The 21764-nt window shown below is 33.5% G+C and overlaps 1 protein-coding gene across 2 annotated transcripts in view; it reads right to left on the minus strand.

The window, feature by feature from the left end:
• LOC114332568 (diuretic hormone receptor) overlaps positions 1 to 21764 on the minus strand; it is a 70833-nt gene that overhangs the window by 15096 nt on the left and 33973 nt on the right. For both annotated transcript variants that reach the window (XM_028282401.2, XM_028282393.2), the window contains exons 5-8: positions 18567 to 18660; positions 15940 to 16020; positions 10087 to 10154; positions 9695 to 9979 (exon numbers count right to left, since the gene is read on the minus strand). In XM_028282401.2, the coding sequence (XP_028138202.1) occupies positions 9695 to 9979; positions 10087 to 10154; positions 15940 to 16020; positions 18567 to 18660 (528 nt within the window). The remainder of the gene's footprint in view (positions 1 to 9694; positions 9980 to 10086; positions 10155 to 15939; positions 16021 to 18566; positions 18661 to 21764) is intronic.

Consider the following 21764-nt stretch of genomic DNA (forward strand, 5'->3'; position numbering starts at 1 on the left):
ACAATTTTTAAAATTTTTAACCAATCCTATACTGTAGGAAATTTAATTGCGCAACTTTTATGTTAGTGCAACTTTCCTCGGAAATTAATATTTTTAAAGTTATAATCAAAATAGTCGGTCTTGACGGTCCAGTTAGCTGGGGCTCAGTCGATCGACAAGTTTAGTGGATTTGCGATTTGCGGTCGCTGGTTCGAGCCTCAGCTAGGTCATGAAATTTATAAAAGGCCAACGCCGTAGTATAAAACTCAATAGAGTCTACGGCTTGGTCTGGAATAAACTGGCGTGTCTGATCGGCCTATGGAGGAGCGGTACGGGAAGGAATAAGGGCTTCCGGCTTGGTGATACTCCTCCATAGATCCCTACCGAAGGGCGTTGACGCCTAAGAACGGTGTATACATACATAATCAAAATACGAAGAATAAAATCGAATTTTTCCTTCATTTTTTGACATTTTGATTATTTAAATAATGTTCCGGACCTTTTTGAGTGGAAGGATAACTCAATTATTATTATATGAGTTAATTCCAAGCCATTTCTGCAAAAAAATATGAGTCACCTCTCAACGTCCATATCAAAACAGATGCGCCCTGGACTATAAATCAAACGAAGCAACGGCGGATCCAGCAACCTTGCAAGGAGGGGGCAATGAAAAAAAAATTTCTCGTCACTCGCGTACGCAGGATTCTTTTTCGGTATGGGCTGTTACTTTATTTTTCTTCATGTACCATGTCCTTTCAGAACGTTGGTTACTACTATAGCTATCTTAATTTTATTCACTGCCACCCTAAATCAACCACGAAGTGCTTTTTCGTCCTGGATGCTTTTGCCTTCTATTTTCACTTGCATAACATTTTGTAGCAACCTATATTTTTAACTTCTCATTACATGTCCAAAATACTCCACTTTTCTCTTCTTGATGCCTTCTATAATCTCAGTAGTCTTGCTGAGACGTTTTAGTATTGTGGAGTTTCGAATCTTCTTCACCCAAAATACTTTTAAAATTCTTCTATAGAACCACATTTCGAAAGCCTCAAGACGATTTAGGTAAGTAGATCGATTTTATTCACAGTCCAAGACTCGACACCATACAGTAAGACCGAGAACACGTACTTTGGAGAAGGAATTCTGTTTTATGTTTCATTCCGTTATTCAGTTGTCAACAGGACAAAAAACTCTATTTATTTTCAATCGTAATTATCTCTTTCTTAAAAAAAGGCGACACCAGGCGAAGTCTCAAGGAGGGGGCAATTGACCCCATTGACCCCCCTTGGATCCGCGCCTGAAACGAAGAGATAAATTGTAAGGATTTTAGACGGATATAGGTCTTGAGGCAAATCTTGATATAAATTAGAGTCGTCTTTGCATGACGATAATCAGTTTGAGCACAATATACACACCAGAACGTGCTGTGGTTCATATTCGATATTAAGAATGCGTGGGGTTAATAAATAAGTTTCATTTGTCAACAAACAACTACGCAACATTTCCTCTTCTGTGTTTGTGTGGTTCCTGCTAGATTATACTAAATTAAGTATAGTATAGAGCATTTTGAAACTGTTTTCTCGTACAATATCAGCTGTTTAAAAGTATTTTGTTGGCAGTGGACCGGATTTACCACTAGGCCGACTAGGCCGCGGCCTAGGGCCGCAAGCAAAAGGGGGCCGCAGCTCTTTGTAAAAAAACTTTTTTGGTAAAAAAATTTACAGTAGGAAAAATGAAAGAATACCCATGAACGAACATATAAAACACGCTGTATTTTCCTGTCACCGTGTCACACAAAAAATTGGCCAGCGCAAGTACATGTAATAGTTATTATTACATGTACTTGCGCTGGGCAATTTTCTTTGTGACACGGTGACAGGGAAATACAGCGTGTTTTATATGTTCGTTCATGGGTATTCTTTCATTTTTCCGACTGTAATTTTTATTTTCCAAAATTAATCATATCAAAAATAAATATTACCGCTTATTAATACTTATATACAATTATTATTATTAAAATTTATAAATAAATAAAAAATTAACGTTTATTCAAGAGTTTTACGTTTTCATGAGTGCATCTACTTCAAGATGGGCCGTGTTGGAAAACATTGTCAAAAATAGCAATAACGAAAAGAAACTCCTTCCAAAAAGAGTACACGTTACAAGATGGTGTAAAAGCTATTTTAGTACTACTGGAGCTACTACGATGCAATTAAAAAAATATCAGCCGATACAGGGGAAACAAATTTGAGCCGAGCTGAAGCTAATGGAATCAGTAAACAATTTTTCAAATTAGAGAATGCTATTCTACTAAACATGTGGTACGATATTTTACAACGTTTTGATAAGAGTAGCAAAACATTGCAAAAGACTGCTACAGACTTGAATGTGACTTGCAACATGTAGGTACAAATCCCTAAAGGAAAGTGTTGAGTCTGAGAGACAACTTTGATTCCTATGAAAAAAGAGGAAAAGAGTTGTCTAAAAATGAAACCTATATTCTTGAAATAAAAAGACGACCGAAAATACAAGCTCTCCCTGGCGAAGACAAAGAAGATGAATCCACTGAACCCCACTTTAATGGCAAAGAAGACTTAAAGATTAATACATTCAATGTTGTAATTGACAGGCTTTATTCAGAATTGAATAAAAGGTCCGAAGTTTATTTCAGCCTTAATGAAGAATTTGGATTTTTAAACAAATCGTCAATTTCCAATGAAGAAATCAGGGGAAAAGCTTCTATTTTGGCTAAAAAGTATCGAATCGACATAGACGGTGACTTTGGAGAAGAGTGTGTAGGTACAGTTCAAAGGCTTATTTGATGAAGAAAGAGAACCTCATCATAACCATTATTATTAATCATTACCAATTTACCAAGCCTCCGAGGAATACACTTTTGGTGTATCTGAAACTCATTCGTGAAAAACTGTTTGCTAAATTTTTGAATTATATATTTTCTATAAAAATAGAAATTGTTGGTAGAGCTGTTTTGGGGTTTTAGCCAAATTTGTAAACCAAGATTATTTAATTAGCGAATACAGCATTTCAATCTATTTATGTACCGTATTCAAATAGAACATTAGTGGCATTTCTATTCATTTATGTTATGCTTTGTTTGTTGTACCAATTTTAAAAAGTTAAATTAAAATAAACGTTATGTAGTAATATGAAATGTGCTTTATGCTTTAATTACATAATCGTGAAGTTATCGGGGGCCTCTCGGGGTAATTTGGCCTAGGGCCGCAAATACCCTAAATCCGGCACTGAGTGGATTACAGGTAATTATACACTCATGGACAAAAATATAAAATATTTTGAAATTATCATGTGAAGACCAATATTTTGTGCTGCAATCCTTCGTCCTCCCAGTGTCATAGGTATAGGATTTCTTTTCCAAATGTGTTGTTTTAAAGTGTCGATATAAAGTCTCGATCGGGGCCCATAATTGTGGAATGAATGATTCTGCTTTTAAAGCATGTTAAGTACTCCGTAGTAGTAGGTACTAAGGTACTCAAAGTGCTATAAAAGTTTTCTTTTTGTAGCTGCATATAGAGGCCGCTACTAGCGTACTCAAATATGTCATGTTACTATAACAATCATATCTTCTTCTTATGCAATCCACTAATAGATGTTCGCGATCACGTTTGACCATTTTTCTCTATCCATATTAGGTGTCCTATGTTTCTTAGCCCTATCCATTGTTTGAGATTACGGAGTCATGATATTTTCTTTCTGCCCACTCCGCTTCTTTCTTCGATCGTTCCTTTAACTAAGGTTTACAGAAATTGGTATCTTTCGTTTCTAATTAAGTGGCCCAGGTATGCCGTTTTCTCTGTTTAATTGTGCTTAGTAGTTGTCGTTCTGTACCAATTCCTCTCAGGATTTCTTCATTTGTTATTCGTGCGGTCCAGGAAACTTAGGGATTCGTCGATAAATACACATTTCAAATTCCTCTAGCTTATTCATTGTGCTTATCAGTGGCGGCTCGTGGCTTTAGGGACAGGCTCGGCAAGGTTTTGTCTCCTCAGATAGGTATGTCATCTAATTAAAAGGCTTCAATTTCATAGAAGATTTTTGGTGTTTGTTTTTTATTTTTTTTTGTTTTTTTTGTTTTTCCTATAAATTTAGAACCTAAACCTGTTTATAAATTAACTCTAGTCTATGTTGTTTCGAAGTAGTAAAATGGGTTATAACGTCATTGTAAAATTTATTATTGTTTTGGAGAGGCGTTAAAAGTTTTTTTCTATTGACACTTGAGACAAGTTTGACATTCTCTCTTGTTTCATGATGTTTCGACAATAGGTTTTGACTTTTTTGAGACAAGAGAAATCCCGCTCATTTGAGGCAGAATTGGCCCACATTTGAGCACAATAATTTATTAATTTCGGGAACAGTTTGTTATACCTAATGAATTGCAGTATATAAAATTAAACATATTTTGTAACTTATCCCACCTTCCGAAAATATTTAGATCAGCATATAAAACTGTTAATCCATTTTCTTATTTTATTTGATCAAAGAATGATGGATAATTTTTAATGAACTTGTCTCATAGATATTTTGAAAATTCTTTGGAAATAATAATTGAGTTATCCTTCCACTCAAAAAGATCCGAAACATTGTTTAAATAATCAAAATGTCAAAAAATGAAGAAAAACTTCGATTTTTTTCTTCGTTTTTTGATTTTAACTTTCAAAGTATTCACTTCTGAGAAACGTTACACTGACATAAAAGTTGCATTATTAAATTTACTACAATATAGGATTGGTTAAAAATTTTAAACAGTGTCATCCTTGTTGCAAAACAGCAATAATTTCGAAAAAAAACAAAAAATAAGTATTCGCATTTTACGTTTTTAAACCATTTATGCTACACTTAAGACCTTCATATTTTAACCAGAAAACCTTTATGATATAATAAAACAATACTGTAAATTTCATTAAGATCGATTCAATACATTTTGCAAAATAAATTTTGCAATCCAGCTTTTGCAAAAAAAAATTAATTTTTTCAAAATGTTGCAGTACTGACAATAAAGCAGATAGCAAGTTGAATTTTTTACATATAGAAGAATGGTACAGTATTCTTCTGTACGTAAGAATAAATTCAACTTGATTACTGCTTTATTTTCAGTTCTGCAACATTTTGAAAAAATGAATTTTTTTGCGAAATCGGGATTGCAAAATTTATCTTGCAAAATCTATTGAACCGATCCTAATGAAATTCACAGTATTGTTTTATTATATGATATAGTTTTTCTGGGTAAAATTATGAAGGTCCTAAGTGTAGCATAAACGAAAACGTAAAATGCGAATACTTGTTTTTTATGATTTTCTCGCAATTATTGCTATTTTGCAACAAGGGTGACAATTTTTAAAATTTTTAACTGACTCTATATCGTAGCAAATTTAATTACGCAACTTTTATGTCAGTGCAACTTTTCTCGAAAATGAATACTTTTAAAGTTATAATCAAAAAATGAAGAAAAAAATCGAATTTTTCCTTCATTTTTTGAAATTTGATTATTTAAACAATGTTCCGCACCTTTTTGAGTGGGAGCATAACTCAAATATTATTATATGAGTTATTTTCAAGCAATTTCTGCAAACAAATATGAGTCAGCTCTCAACGTCCAAATTAATGCTCCACACAATCCACACAATCGCAATCGGGTGCATGGCTAGGATCATTAATTTGAAAAGTCTCTTACGCACAGCGCACAGGGATCACTTAACGTATCGGATCGATCGAATTCTTTTAAAAACAATGAATAAAATTTACTTATATATAACTTATATATTTAAAAAAATCTATAATGTGTCCATAAATGTGTGGGTCGGCACTGCCGACCCTAACCAGTCGCCACTGGTGCTTATTTTTAAAGTCCATCCTTCCATGCCATATAGGTGCACCGACCGTATATAGCATTTCGTTAATCTTAGTCTTAGGTTCAGGTCAAAGTCAGAGCTCGTAAAGACGTTTCTGAATTTTATGAATGCGCTTCTGGCCCTTTCTATCCGAAATTTAATTTCCATGTGAGACATCCAGTCTTCACATAGCCAGGTTCCCAGGTACTTAAATTTTCTTACGCGCTCTACATCTTGATTGTTATATGCCAGTCTTGCATTTTTATGTTGACAAAATTGACGGCTGATTATATGGAACTTTGTCTTTTTTATGTTGATGCTAAGTCGTTCTTGCTGTGTTCTCCAATTTTATTAAGAAGGTTTTGGAGGTCTTCTATATTGTCCGCTAATAAAACAGAGTCATCCGCACGTCGTATATTATTGACCCAGGTACCACTTACTTTAATGTCGCTTTCGCATTCTTCAAGAGCTTCCTGAAAGATACTTTCTGAATATAAATTGAACAGTAGTAGGTAGAGAATGCATCCCTGTCTTACACCTCTGATAATTTTTTGAGCTTGCGATGTTTCGTTATCCACCTTGACGACAGCTGTTTGATTCCAGTAAAGAGCTTCTATGCAACGAATGTTTTTTTGACCTATGTCGAGTTGCTTCACTATATGTACGAGTTTATGATGTTGTACTCTATCGAACGCTTTTTCATAATCTATAAAGCACATCACTACATCTTTCCGTTGATCGTAGCAGTTCTGGGCTAGCACCTAGGTTGCAACTAGTGCTTTACTTGTACCCAGGCCTTTCCTAAATCCAAATTGTGAGCAACCAATAACCTTATCACATTTTATGGAGATTCTGTAGTAAAGAACTTTAAGGAATCATTTTAAGGAATGGCTCATCAGACTTGTCAGTCGGCGGTCTTTACATTTTGTTGCGTTGTTGTTTTGCATAACAGCCATATATAAGTAGATAAATAGCAACAATTTTAATTTCAATTCGAGCTGCCACAAGTCTCCCTGATAAGACGTGAAACGTCGAAACATGTACACTTTCTGATTATAAAAGGATTTAAACTACTTAATCCACGAGGAAAATAAACTTCCTGTAGCTGGCTGTATACCATAAATCACAAAAATACTAGATTTGTTGTAAAAGGTATATTTTAAAATACCCTAAAAAGGGCCAAAATAATACAAAACGTTTTCGGATTAAGAAATCCATCATCAGTGTTCTAAAAGCCAAAAAATAGCATGCCTGAGCCACCAAAATGTATTGGGTAATAGTCGAGGAAATGAAGCATTTTGGCTGGCAATTTTTTCGTCCAGCATGGATGTACTTGAAATTTTCACAGAAGGTAGGGAATAGTCCAAGGATCATTTTCTATATCATGCCGCTCTACGCTAAAACCTTGGGGGTGGTTGCCACCCCATCTCGGGGGCGGGAATTTTTTATTGCATTTTAACCATGTAAATCGATGTAAAAAGTCATTCTAACAAATAAATGTTTTTTACATTTTCTTCGTAAAACTAATATTTTTCGAGTTATTCGCGCTTGAAAGTAACAGTTTTTCGATGAAAAAATCGACTTTTTTAGAGGGTTTTTTGAGAATACCTCGAAAAATATGTATTTAATAAAAAAACTGTAAATATCAAAATTATATCTTTTAGTAACAAAAACCTAATTCTTTTTCTGTAATATCTTTATGACCAACACAAACCGAGATACGGCATGTTAAAAGTTAGCTTTTTTCGTCAAATGCATAATTTGAAATATTCAAAGTAAAATAACGGAATAACTTTGCATTTTTCGAGGAAAACTTAAATAATATTTTTTCAAGTATACAGTTAACCCTTTCAAAAAATAATAATAAAAAGTTTCTAGCCTAAAAACTAAGCGACTTATGATCAAAAAAATGTCGGTACCTGCTTTTCTCTATGAAAAAATTAGTGAAAACAACCCTGTAACTACCCTCCTAATCAAAAATTGGTCTTTACCTTTCTGTAATTCCTTTTATATTTGTATTATCAATACACTTAAGAAGTTTGACCTATTTAAAAGGCCTAATTTTAGAAAAATTGGAAAAATTAATTTTTTGGAATTTCCCATTTTTAGCATTTTACTTCAAAATATCTCCGAAAATACTGGAGATACGAAAAAAATGATAAATTAGTAAATTGTAGCTTTTTTAATAACTAAAATTCTCCTGTGCATATATTTTCATTACAGTGAACAGTTAGAGAGATATAGCTGTTTAAAACGTCTATTTACGAGCAAACACCCCCTTATTCGAGCCCTTTAAACCCACCCTAATTAAAAACTAAGGGATCTTACGGAATTTAGTTTACACAGTCTTATAACTCTTCAAAAATCCTACAAAGTCGTTTTTGAAAAAACTTTTTATCGTCAAAAATGAACGAGCTATGTTTATAAAACAATTTTTTTTTTTCGAAAAATTCGGATAGTCCGCTTATGGATAATTTTCAATGTATGTATAATACCACAGAACCGGTTCGTATACTGGAAGATGACTAAAAAACTATTTGTATTTGTATTTTTACATATTTGTAAATTCGTATTTTTGTGTAAATAAATGTTTTTGTAATTCTTTAATTCTACTTTTTTTTTCTGTATAGGTCTATTAAAATATCTACTTATAAAAACTGTAATGTTATTAAGGGTGGTTTTTAAGGGTTGAAATATTATGATATATCCTAAAGTATAAAACAATCATTATTTAACCAATCAAAACCAAATTTTACCCGTATTAAAGTTTACAATGTTTTTATATAATTTTTGACAATAAGGGGTAGTTTACATCCCTAAAAATATTCAACGCCCTTAAGCATGATATAGAATATGAAGTACAGGGTGAGATGATCCTAATCCCAAATTCATATGTAAATCGATGCAAGACGAAATTATTCTTTTAGGATAAGTAAATTTTTTATATATATCTCCAAAAAGGGTGGTTTTAAGGGTTAAGATATTATGATAGTATATCTTAAAGCATAAATCAATCATTATGTAACTAATAAGCACCAAATGTTGACAATATTAAAGTTTAAAATGTTATTTTATAATTTTATACAATTAGGGGTAGTTTTCACCCTTAAAAAACCAAAAGCGTACAACGGCTCAATATAGAAAATAAACTAGAGGGTGTAATGAGCCTAAACCCAAATTTTTGTACAAATCAATGCTGGACGAAAAAATTGCGAGGTTTTGCCATTTTTTCAGCTTCATTTCCTCGACTATAAAAACTCTTTAAATGTAAACGATTATGTTGTGTTACATATTTATATAAAATTTAAATGAATTTGCTCCTCCTAGTTTAAAAACAGGGTATAGAGTATTGTAAAAGATAAAATATTATTTTTTCTTAACAGACAACTGCACATATCTGTTTTTGTTTTTTTTTAATTCCTTCTGTTTCCTACATTTAAAATTTGTTTGTACTTGTCTAATTTTGTTAGTAGGTACATTCTTTCAGATTTTTTAAGTACAAAGCGCACTTAACTCAGATTGGCCATTGAAATCCAATATGTGAGGTTTTCTCAAAAAAAATCCAACCACGTGGGAAGAGCCCTGTGTTGCTCTGGGTAACATCCAGGCATATGTAGAACATAATTTAAATTTTATATAAATATGTAACACAACATAATTGTTTACATTTAAAGGGTATTTACCCAATACATTTTGGTGGCTCAGGCATGCTATTTTTTTGGCTTTTAGAACACTGATGATGTATTTCTTAATCCGAAAACGTTTTGTCTTTACGTGACCTTTATTTAGGGTATTTTAAAATATACCTTTTACAACAAATCTAGTATTTTTTTTAAACTACTTACTTGTGTTGATAGCAGAACTGTCTGTATGTATTCGAACAACTTGGTGTTTATCGTCCCGGCAGGTACGTAAATGGTGACTGCCCATGTAACTCCCAACAGGGGCATGAGTACTAGCAAAGCTCTAGCTGCTTTGTAGTGCTGTTTATGCTCTACTGTAGGAGAGGAACGAAGCTTTGTAATGAGTACCCACATTATCTGGACGAGGAACACTAGGTTTAGACAAATAACTAGTAGAGGTGGAGAAAGGTAAATCCAGTCTAGTAGATCGTTTTGTAGCCAAAAACACTGCAACAATATCAAAATGTAATGAATTAAAATCTTATCAATAGGTACTTTATATAGTTGGAAGATAATACAATAACAATTAGAATATAAAAAATATACATACTTACATTGCTATCCTTTATAGTTACAAGCCCCTTGATTACAGACCATAAAATGACGATGATCAATGGAGCACCTGAAATTGGTTAGCAGTATTAGGTCAGAAGTTAAGAAAATTTTGAATAACTGCCTATATTATTATTATGACTAGATTATTATGGGAGAGAGTAATTGATAGACGGATACGTGAAGAAACCGAAATATCCGATAATCAATTTGGCTTTATGCAGGGCAGATCAACAACAGATGCAATTTTCATTGTAAGGCAACTGATGGAAAAATACAGGAATAAAGAGACCAACTCTCATATGGTATTCATTGATTTTGAGAAAGCATATGATAGAGTTCCTCGAGAGATTCTGTGGTGGGCACTCAATAAGAAAGGAGTCCCTGGCGAATATCATAGGCGTAACCAGGATGCTCATAAGGGAGGGGTTACAACTACTTGAAAGGGGGGGTTACAACTACTGGAAGGTCTCTGAGGGCTATTGTGTTAAGCGTATAGAGCTCAAAGTACATCCCAATGGGGGGGGGGGTTACAACCCCCAAAAACCCTCCCCCCCCTGGTTACACCTATGGCGAATATGTAAAGATTGTGAGAGATATGTATGAGGGAGTAACGACTAGTGTTAGAACAGGTGTGGGAGAGACTGATATATTTCAGGTGAAAGTAGGATTGCACCAAGGCTCGGTGCTTAGTCCTTATTTATTTTCATTATTTTTGGATCAGATAACAACGAAACTACAGGGTAGTATTCCATGGTGCCTAATGTATGCTGATGATGTAGTTTTAATAGGAAATAGTGAAAGAGACTTAGAACAAAAACTGGAACAGTGGAGACAAGCTCTGGAGGAAAAAGGTTTAAAACTTAGTAGGACAAAAACAGAGTATTGGGAATGTTCATTTAAAGATGGAGTTACTACAAATAAAATGTTATCTTTGGATGGTGAAATGATTGTGAAAAACAATAGTTTTAAGTACCTAGGATCGGTATTACAGAGTAATGGAGAAATAGATGGAGATGCGTGCAGTAGAATTAGGGCTGGATGGATGAAGTGGAAAGAAGCGAGTGGTGTGTTGTGTGACAGAAAAATTCCAATGAAGCTGAAGGGAAAATTCTATAAAATAGCCATAAGACCGGCTATGATGCACGGAACTGAATGTTGGGCAGTGAAAAAGAAAGAGGAACAACGAATGCATGTGGCGGAAATGAGAATGCTTAGATGGATGAGCGGAGTGACAAAGAAGGATAAAATTAGAAATGAGTATATTAGGGGAAGTCTAGGTGTGGTACCAATTGATGCCAAAATGAAAGAGCACAGGTTGAGATGGTTTGGTTATGTTCAACGTCGAGACATTAATCACCCAATACGAAGAATAGCTGAAGTGCAGAATCCTGGAAGGAGTAGGAGAGGAAGACCAAAGAAGACCTGGGGGGAGACGATAAGGCAGGACATGTTGGTAAAGGGGATTAACATTGATATGACCCAAGATAGAATTGTGTGGAGAAATGCATTTAGGGAAGCCGACCCCGCATAGGGATAAGGCAAAGAGAATGATGATGATGATGATGATTATTATTATGACTAGAAACATACAAAGTCTAATACATGTATCTTGAATTTTACCTTAGTGCAGAAATATAGTGTCCATAGATATAATAACCTGTAGATTAGGCTAGCTATGGGCTGCTCTGTGCATCGAGGTGTAACGCCGATATCAAGGACGCCATTGGTCAATATTCATTTTGAGTGGTCTAGCCATCTTTGTCCGTCATATGAGCGGTATCGCTTAGTAAAAAGAAATAGATAGACCACCGATCGACTGCCGCGCGTTACGCCTTTTTGCTCCCCAGCAAACAGACCGACGTGTTAATTACGTGAATTTTTTGTACATTTGTCACCAATATACGTAAATTGCTTACGTGAATTTCACGTGAAAATTTGGTTGGAATGTCACATTGAAAATACGTCTTTAAATTACGTGAATAACTCGTCTTCAATAGACATGTTATTTACCTTAACTAGCAATAAAATGTTTCGGGAAATTCACGTTGCAAATACGTGTTGATTAACGTATCTTTTAGGGAATGTTATATTAGTATTCACGTGAAAGATACGTCCTAGGTTCACGTAAATAATTCGACCTTAATTAACTTATGAATCACGTAATTATTATCATATGATATAAATAAAACAAGCATAATATAAAGTATTAACAATGTATTTATTTAGTAGAATTTAGAGACTTTAAAACATTTGTCTTGTATAATTATTGTACAATATAATGAACCAAAAATGGTACCGACCTAAAGACACATTAAAAAATTTGCCAACACAAAACACAACACAGGCACAGTACACAGGTCACTTTTTATTTCTAGGAGGACACTTCGACACTCTCTTGTTTTTTTCTAATTGCATCATCGGCACTTCAACCCTCGAGCAGTGAGGTAAACGTTAATACGGAAGACATTATTATAAATAAACCCGCCTAAAATAAAATCACGTTTCACTTTCACTTTTTATTGTGAGAAGGAGAAGCTGATATTAGTGGTTATGATCATAGATTTTAAAAATCGATTATTTGTAAATTACAGTTAAACTATATTCTACTTACTTTAATAGTATTACGTATTTTCTTTTTGTTTTTAAATTTCTTCTACTATTAACTAATTGGTCTTACTAAAAATCTATCCAGAATAATATAAATAATAATCCTATCGAAACGTATCTATTATTCGACAAATCGATTAATTTAGTTTTCGAACCAACTATGTTAATCATGTACCGTGGTCACGTGATAGTATTTAAAGGAGGAGAAAGGCTTGGTAGTACGTCATCACCGCGCGCGATTTGAAAATTAGACTCGACTGTGATACTTTCATCATTTTAGCTCCTGCTGTGATACTTTTAAAGAAAAAAATAGCGTCAAATCAAGGTTGGATTGAAATAGTTATGCTAAATGATTTTAAAAGCGAAATCATAAACTTTTTGTTTAAATATTGGTATTATTTACATTACTTTTACATGAAATACATCTAATTTTTCGACGTCCATAAAATACAGTGAGAAAAATTCAAGCGATACGTTTTTAACCAACACCGTTGTAAAATTTTGTTTTCCAAAATATTTCTCAAAATTTAACCAAAGGAAGTTATTTCTGTTTCGTGATTATTACGTGAAATAAACGTACCTTTGCGATGTAACCGACATTCACACCTATTATAAAAAACATGTACTATACTCGTCATTATGATTTTATATTATTTCTAATGTCAAACATGTATAAAGGAAGCCCTAATATATAGGTGAATGATTTGGCACTGAAATACGTTTTTTTCCCGTCATAAATCACCGAGTTACGTATTCGTTGAAATTTGCCGTAAATTTAACGTAATCATCACGTAACTGGGCTCAAACCTGTTTGCTGGGTCAGTATGCGTTGTCTACGGTTAACATGTCTCTGAGCTTACGTCCGTTAATTTCCCCCTTCCAAATTTCACTATTGTAGGTATAACCGTTCAAAATATGCGAGCGGGGGGTACGGACTTTTGACTAGCACTGTATGTAATTTTGAAACAATATTTCTATCAAGAAAAAAACGTACCGTTTACTTTTCTCAGATACACAAACAACAACATACAACGCGAAAACGTGTAAACGATAACTGCCAACCGGTAAAGTATCCCCCGACGTTCGTTTGTGTTTGTGTGGGACAGATCTGGCAGTTGCTAATAGATGACGCAACAATATAGTTTTAAGGCAGTCAATGAGGATATTTGGCTCCGAATTCCATCCTACTACATCGATTTACTTGATATTCTCAGAGTAAGTAGGGAATAGATCAGGAAACAAAGTCTACTCGATGCCGATGTGCGCTTTTATCTTGGGGGTAGTTCCCACCCCTTCTCGGGGCGGAAAATTTTTTGGTTAAAATAACCACGGAGGTGGTTAGAGAACCGAATTCTAAGCAAAAACTGTTCTCTATAATTTTTTTTTAAACTCAATACTTTTTGAGTTATTCAATTGAAAATCGACCATTTTTATTGAAAAATGACACCTTTTCCGAGGGTTATTTGCGAATACCTTAAAAACTATGTATCTAACGAAAAAAACTATATAAAATATTTTTGTAGCTTATAAAAAAAAAACAAAGAGACTCGTTCATTCATAAATCTTCTAGTTATAATACAAAAAGGGATATGGTAGGTGAGAAGAGTTTGTTTTTTTGTACATGCTAAAATCGGTGTATTCAACTTAAAATAACAGAGAAACGATCGATTTTAGGTGTATATTGCTACCAATACCTTTTATAGTGCTTGAAAAGACTTTTAAAATGAGCAATATTAAATGTCCATTAAATTCAACCTCAGCGAGATGCTGCAAAATATTGATGCCTTATGTATTTAAAAAAAAAATGGAAAGTATATTTTTACCTCATTAATTTAATTCATTAACTAAAATGAATGGTTTTTGAAAAAAAAAAAATAAGATCAAATTATAGAGCGCATTTTTAAATTTTCTTAAAAATCTCTCGTTTTTTCCATGCATGTAACTTGAAAATGACAAGAGATACGAAAAAAGATACCAAACAAAAATGTAGGGTTTTTTTAGATAAAAATTTTGTTTTTATTTTTCATTACTGTATCTCTTATTTTTTTCAAGTTACAGGGAGAAAAAAGAAGATTTTTAAGAAAATTTAAAAATGCGCTCTATAATTTGATCTTATTTTTCAACATTTCAACTTTTTCAACATAGAAACAACACTATAATAAAAGATATTGTAGAAGGAAAACGATGCATTTAAATTCTGGTGGATGAGGGGTTAAATTTACTTCTCATTTTTTCTTAAAATACATTATTTATCAATTTTTTTGCAGCATATCTCGCTTAGTTTGAATATAATCGACATTTAATATTGTTCATTTTAAAGGTCTTTTCAAGCACTACAAAAGGTATTGGTAGCATTATACACCTAAAATCGACCGTTTCTCTTTTATTTCAAGTTGAATAGGTACACCGATTTGAGCATGCACCAAAAAATAAAAACAAACTCTTCTCACCTACAATATCTCTTTTTGTATTATAACTAGAAGATCTATGAAGGAACGAATCTATTTGTTTTCTTATAAGCTACAAAAATGTCTTATATAGTTTTTTTAGTGAGATGCGCAGTTTTTAAGGTACATATTCGCAAGAAACCGTCCGAAAAGTTGTCATTTTTTAATGAAAATGTCCAATTTTCAACCACGAATAACTCAAAAAGTATTGAGTTTTCAAAAAAAAAATATAGAACAGTTTTTGCTTAGAATTAGGTTCCATAGCCACTTCCGTAGTTATTTTAACCGAAAAATTTTCCACCCCTGATAAGGGGTGGGAACCACCCTCAAGACAAAAGCGCACATCGGTATAGGGTAGACTTTGAATTAGGAGATAACTAGAGGCTATTCTCAAAATTTCATTAAAATCCATGCACTAGGATAGAATTCGGAGGTAATATCCTATTCTTGCTTCCATTGACTGGCGTATTTTACAATTTTAATAAATAGGAGATTAGAAACAATGATGCGCACAATTACCCGACGCGCAGCATTAGCCGACTCTCCCCTATTGCTAGAGGGCTGTAAATAAATTTAAATATCCATTACAATAGTGCCTTTTTGTGCTAGATCAGATAAGAAACGCCATAGGGTACGCTGTATATTTCGAGTAACATTATAATTTTATATTATAAAATGCCTTTTTGGTCAAATATGCTTAAAGCGTAATTACTGCGTACTTACTGCGTAATTTGAATACTTTATAGGCGTCCAAATATTTGTTTAAGTATTAACTCAGATAATAAATCTTTCACTTACCCCATCCAATGCTGACGTATATCCTCAACTTAAAAGTATCATGTCTGAGAGTTTTAACGACAAGAATATAGAGATACATTCCTGAAATAAATTACATTACGGTACATTAAGAGTTTGACGAAGTTCTTCAAGTTAGATAGGGCCCCTCACTCTACTTTATGTAGAGACTGGTTTGTGGTGACATTTGCCAAGGGTTGTATAATTTGTAAATTACATTCTAATTTAAGTTGTCTACCAGTACAAACTTTGCATCATAATTACAAAGTAAGTCGGAAATTAATATCCATTTTTTATTAAAGGGGCTCGTAAATATGGTGTACTTAAATTAATTATATTTTTAATTGTGTAATATAAAGTATATAACAGCTCCTTGATAAAGCTTCTTGATAATCTGAGTAATTTCTCAAAATTTGAAATTTTTCGTGGGCCGCAATCACCAATTAAATATCTTAAACAAAAGTATGCAAAAAATATTAGAGTATTTTCTTAAGTAAGTAACAGTAAGTATTTTTTACAAAAATTATATTTATTGAAAATATATAAATAAAATATAAAATATCTGTATTAAATTTAAATATTAAGAACTAAACACTTTTATTTTACTTCTTTTATTATTTTATTTTGATAATCCTTTAAAATTTCGTGAATAATTGCTGACATAAATAAAAGATACCAATAAATCTTAAGAAAAGGGTATTCTACCTGTTATGAACTATGGAATGGAGACCGAATGAACATCGAAAAGTGGACAAGGTACATTGTACATTGGAGACCACGCGAGCATATTAGCACGACGACGACATCAAAGCAAAAATGGGGAGAAAATGGCACCAAATAGGCAAATAGCACAAAACAGAGAAGAATGGAGAACTCATGGGGCATGGGGAGGCCTTTGTCCAGGAGTGGATGCAAACAGGCTGAAGAAGAAAAAGAATTGGTTTACAATCTTTCGCGTTTCCTGTCTGTTCTTCGCTTTTTCGTTTCAATTCCTTATACATTGAGATCCTCCCGTCGTCATTAACTTCATGATTATCTTAATTTTCTCTTTTTACCACCTATTTTAACGCTTAACAAGATTTTTGGCAGTCTCCTTTGGGTTATTCTTTCGACATGTTCTAAACCTAACCATCTAAGTCTTAGTGCTCTTACTGCTGCAATTATATTAGGCTCCTTATCTAAGTCTTCTAATTTTTTGATTGTTCTTCGTGTCCACTGATTGTTTATCATCTGCCCTTAAATATGTTCTTCTTCTTCTTCTTCTTCTTCTTCTTCTTCTTCTTCTTCTTCTTCTTCTTCTTCTTCTTCTTCTTCTTCTTCTTCTTCTTTTTGTATAGAGATGACCCTTAAATATCATTAGAAATATTTTTATTTCCCATACTTGTAATACTGATTGCTCAGTTTTTGTCATAGTCCAGGTTTCTGAGGCATACGTAACTATTGGTCTTTTTACAGTTTTATATGTTCTTAAATTAGCTGCTTTGGATATATTTTTGCTTCTGAGTATTGTATTGAGTAGTTGGTTTACTCAAAAATACAGTTCCTAAATATTCAAGTCTCTCTATTTGTTCAAATTTATACATTTTTCCTTCATCTGTTGTTATCATTAAATAGTGTCCCTGTTCAAATTCCTTGCCCGTCATTACATGTAGGCCGTAAAATTAACTTTTCCAAAACACAATATATGACCAACCTTGTACTGGCCAAAAACAATTCAACTAATGGCACTCAAATTGAACAACTGAATACCTATAAGTAACTGGGCCATGCGAATAAATTAGGAGGAGACAATCAAGCAACAGAGTTAAACAGGAGAATAGGACTAATATTGGCAGCTTACAGAAAACTGAGGGAATTTTTTAGATCAAATATTCCAATGTGCTTGAAACGGAAGGTCTTTGATCAGCACTCCCACTTTTAACGTATGGAGCTGAAACATTGACCCTTCCAGAAAAGTAATCAATATAAAAATACAAATGCCACAGAGAGCAATGAAGAGGTCAGTGTTGAATATATCTCTCAGAGACAGAGTTTCAAATCAAATAGGAGAAATACTGGATGAAAATAATATGTCCCTTAGAATCCATTTTATTGATTTCTTTGGATTTTTTTCCACAAAATCTTAGAGATGTTTGTGATGAACATAAAGAACGTTTATCAAGAGATTTTAAATATGGAACAACAATATCAAGGAAAATGGAACCCGAGAATGCTGGCTGACTACTGCTGGTCACTTAAAAGAGATGCACCAGAAGCAAAATACTGAAGTAAATCCCCTACCACCACCTTTTAATGTAGTAATTTATACTTTTGTAGTAATTTGTACTTTTAAAGAAAAATGTGTTATTTGTACTTAACTGTCGAAAAAAAATCATAAGTGATAGAAAAAAACTATTATTAGTTTTTAATTCAGTGTAATAAGTACTTTAAGAATCGGCGAATAAAAATTTTGGGACAAAACGTTATATATTTTTTTTGCTCAGTGTATTTAGATTGAGCAGGAAGTTACTAAATGGACATGTACCAGCCATTAAACCAGGAGCTTTTACATTTAACTAATAATTGATTTAAGTCCAACTCAATTTAGAACTTATGATGCTGTTAATATAAAAGTACGATGGCATATTTACCCTCAACAAACATCCAAAAGAACGTAGAAACATGGGAGTAATGCAGCAGCATGGTACCAAACCCACAGAACAATATTTCGTTCTTGTAATTAATCTACAACAAAAAAAATATTGTATACAAATTGAGTATACGGGGCGCGAAACATAAATTTCGACACAGACAATAGACGAGCCGAAAACGGCGGGTCCGTTGGGAAAAATATTCCCATGAGATTTTTTTGCATAATCACATTCGTGAGACATCCTAGAATAAGGTTCAAGAAGTCGCCCAAGTGAAAAGTGGTTTAATTTTTTTTAACAATTTTTTTTAATCAAATTACCAAAATCAATATTTTTGGCTAGGACACATTTTTTTTTAGATTTTTTGGACCATTCTGGACAAAAAAGGTCTCTTATAATTTTTCTCTAAGATCTTTTTCGAGTTATAAGCAATTTAAAATTTGAAAAACGCGAAAATGACCCTTTTTAAGACTTAATAACTCGGTTAAAAATTATTATTATGAAAGTTAGAAAGTGACTAAATCAAAATTTAAAACCTCCGCTACATGATCCTGAAGAAATCTGTTATAAATTTATTACTAAGCTGTTATTTTTAACTAATAAAAATGGGCGGTTAGATCGTATTGACGCGGCTGTGAAGCCGCGCTCTCGCTCTCGCTCTCGCTCTCGCACTCAGCATTTACGGCCGCAAAACACGTGCATGGCGCTCAGTATTATTACTTAAAAATAGCAGCTTAGTAATTAAATAATGACAAAAATTTCTTCAGGATCTTGTAGGGGTGGCATTAAACTTTGATTTAGTCACTTTCTGACTTTCATAATAATAACTTTTAACCGAGTTATTAAGCCTTGAAAATGGCCATTTTTCGTTTTTTTTTTCAATTTTAAATTGCTTATAACTCGAAAACGATCAACTTTAGAGAAAAATTATAAGAGACCTTTTTTACTCAGAGTGGTCCAAAAAATCTACAAAAAAAATTGTCCGGGACAAAAATATTGATTTATGCAATCTGATTAAAAAAAAATTGTTACCACTTTTCACGTGGGCGACTTATTGAACCTTATTCTGGGATGTCTCACGAATGTGATTATGCAAAAAAAATATCATGGGAATATTTTCCCCAACGAGCCCGCCGTTTTCGCCTTGTCTAGGTTCTGAGCCGATTTTCTCCAAGTTCTCACATCCTGATTTTTACTACTAGCGGTAAAGAGCCGTTACTAGGGCTCTTTACTGATTTTTTGGACCATTCTGGACAAAAAAGGTCTCTTATAATTTTTCTCTAAGATCTTTTTCGAGTTATAAGCAATTTAAAATTTGAAAAACGCGAAAATGACCCTTTTTAAGACTTAATAACTCGGTTAAAAATTATTATTATGAAAGTTAGAAAGTGACTAAATCAAAATTTAAAACCTCCGCTACATGATCCTGAAGAAATCTGTTATAAATTTATTACTAAGCTGTTATTTTTAACTAATAAAAATGGGCGGTTAGATCGTATTGACGCGGCTGTAAAGCCGCGCTCTCGCTCTCGCTCCCGCACTCAGCATTTACGGCCGCAAAACACGTGCATGGCGCTTAGTATTATTACTTAAAAATAGCAGCTTAGTAATTAAATAATGACAAAAATTTCTTCAGGATCTTGTAGGGATGGCATTAAACTTTGTTTTAGTCACTTTCTGACTTTCATAATAATAACTTTTAACCGAGTTATTAAGCCTTGAAAATGGCCATTTTTCGTTTTTTTTTTTCAATTTTAAATTGCTTATAACTCGAAAACGATCAACTTTAGAGAAAAATTATAAGAGACCTTTTTTACTCAGAGTGGTCCAAAAAATCTACAAAAAAATTGTCCGGGACAAAAATATTGATTTTTGCAATCTGATTAAAAAAAATTGTTACCACTTTTCATGTCGGCGACTTATTGAACCTTATTCTGGGATGTCTCACGAATGTGATTATGCAAAAAAATCTCATGGGAATATTTTCCCCAACGAACCCGCCGTTTTCGCCTTGTCTAGGTCCTGAGCCGATTTTCTCCAGGTTCTCACATCCTGATTTTTACTACTAGCGGTAAAGAGCCGTTACTAGGGCTCTTTACTGTAATATTTCAGTTTCCACTCTCACTACATGACCAGCCCATCGAAGCTTCTGAAGTTTAACCAGTTCTGATCGGTAGAGTTCATGGTTGTACCTGGATTTCCATAGTTTATTATCTGCTTTTTCTATTATTTGTTTTATACAGAATATATTTTTATCCAATTATCTTTGTCCTGTGCGTGTTATTTTGCTTCGGAGAATGAGTAACCAGTCATGTGCAGTTGTTCCCACCAACATACTGGATATCTTCATCTGGATCTTTTGCCTGCTACGTTCAATTATATTATATTATCATTCGCTCCATGCCTTCTCTTCTAGTTATATGTCCAAAATATCTCGGTATATTTTGGTTGATAGTTGTGGTGAATCTAGTTTTATGTTAAGTTCTGCTAGAATTGAGTTATTTGTGCGGTGTTCGGTCCATGGTATGCGCAACATTCTATAGTAGACCCACACATTTCAAATGCCATTATACGCTTCAAATCGCCTTTTTTGTTTAAGTTTCTGAAGCAAAGGTGGCGATAGGAAATATCAATGCTCGAACAAGGCGTAATTTTGTGTTTTTGCTGATGTCAGTGTTCTTCCATATTTTTGTGAGTTTGATTGTTGCAGATCTTGCCATTGTGATGCGTCGACGGATCCCGTCTTCGCATCCACTGTTAGTAATAACGCAGCCTAAGTAAGCAAATTGTGTGACCACTTCATAACCTGCCATGTTTCTTATCTCTTCTTGGTTTTTTCTGATTCTATCGATGATCATTACTTTGGTTTTCTGTATATTTATTTTGAAACCATATTCCGTACTCACCATGCCCAGCTTATTCATAATTTGTTCTAGTTCTTCTGGTAAAGACGCCAATATTACAGTGTCATCAGCATAACGTAGGTTTTTGATTTTCCTACCATCTCTCGTTGCTCCGCCTTGCCATTCCTCAAAAACTTGACGCATAATGTGTTCAATAACAGCAAAACCGAAGCAAAACAACACACACGGGAGAGAGATAATCGGATAGAAATAGTTGAACAAATAGGTACATGACGCTACTACATCCTTAAGAAGGAGAAAATACAGAGGACAGATTATATTATTATCGGTGCAC

Source organism: Diabrotica virgifera, chromosome 5, assembly GCF_917563875.1.
Source record: "Diabrotica virgifera virgifera chromosome 5, PGI_DIABVI_V3a".
Classification (NCBI taxonomy): domain Eukaryota; kingdom Metazoa; phylum Arthropoda; class Insecta; order Coleoptera; family Chrysomelidae; genus Diabrotica; species Diabrotica virgifera.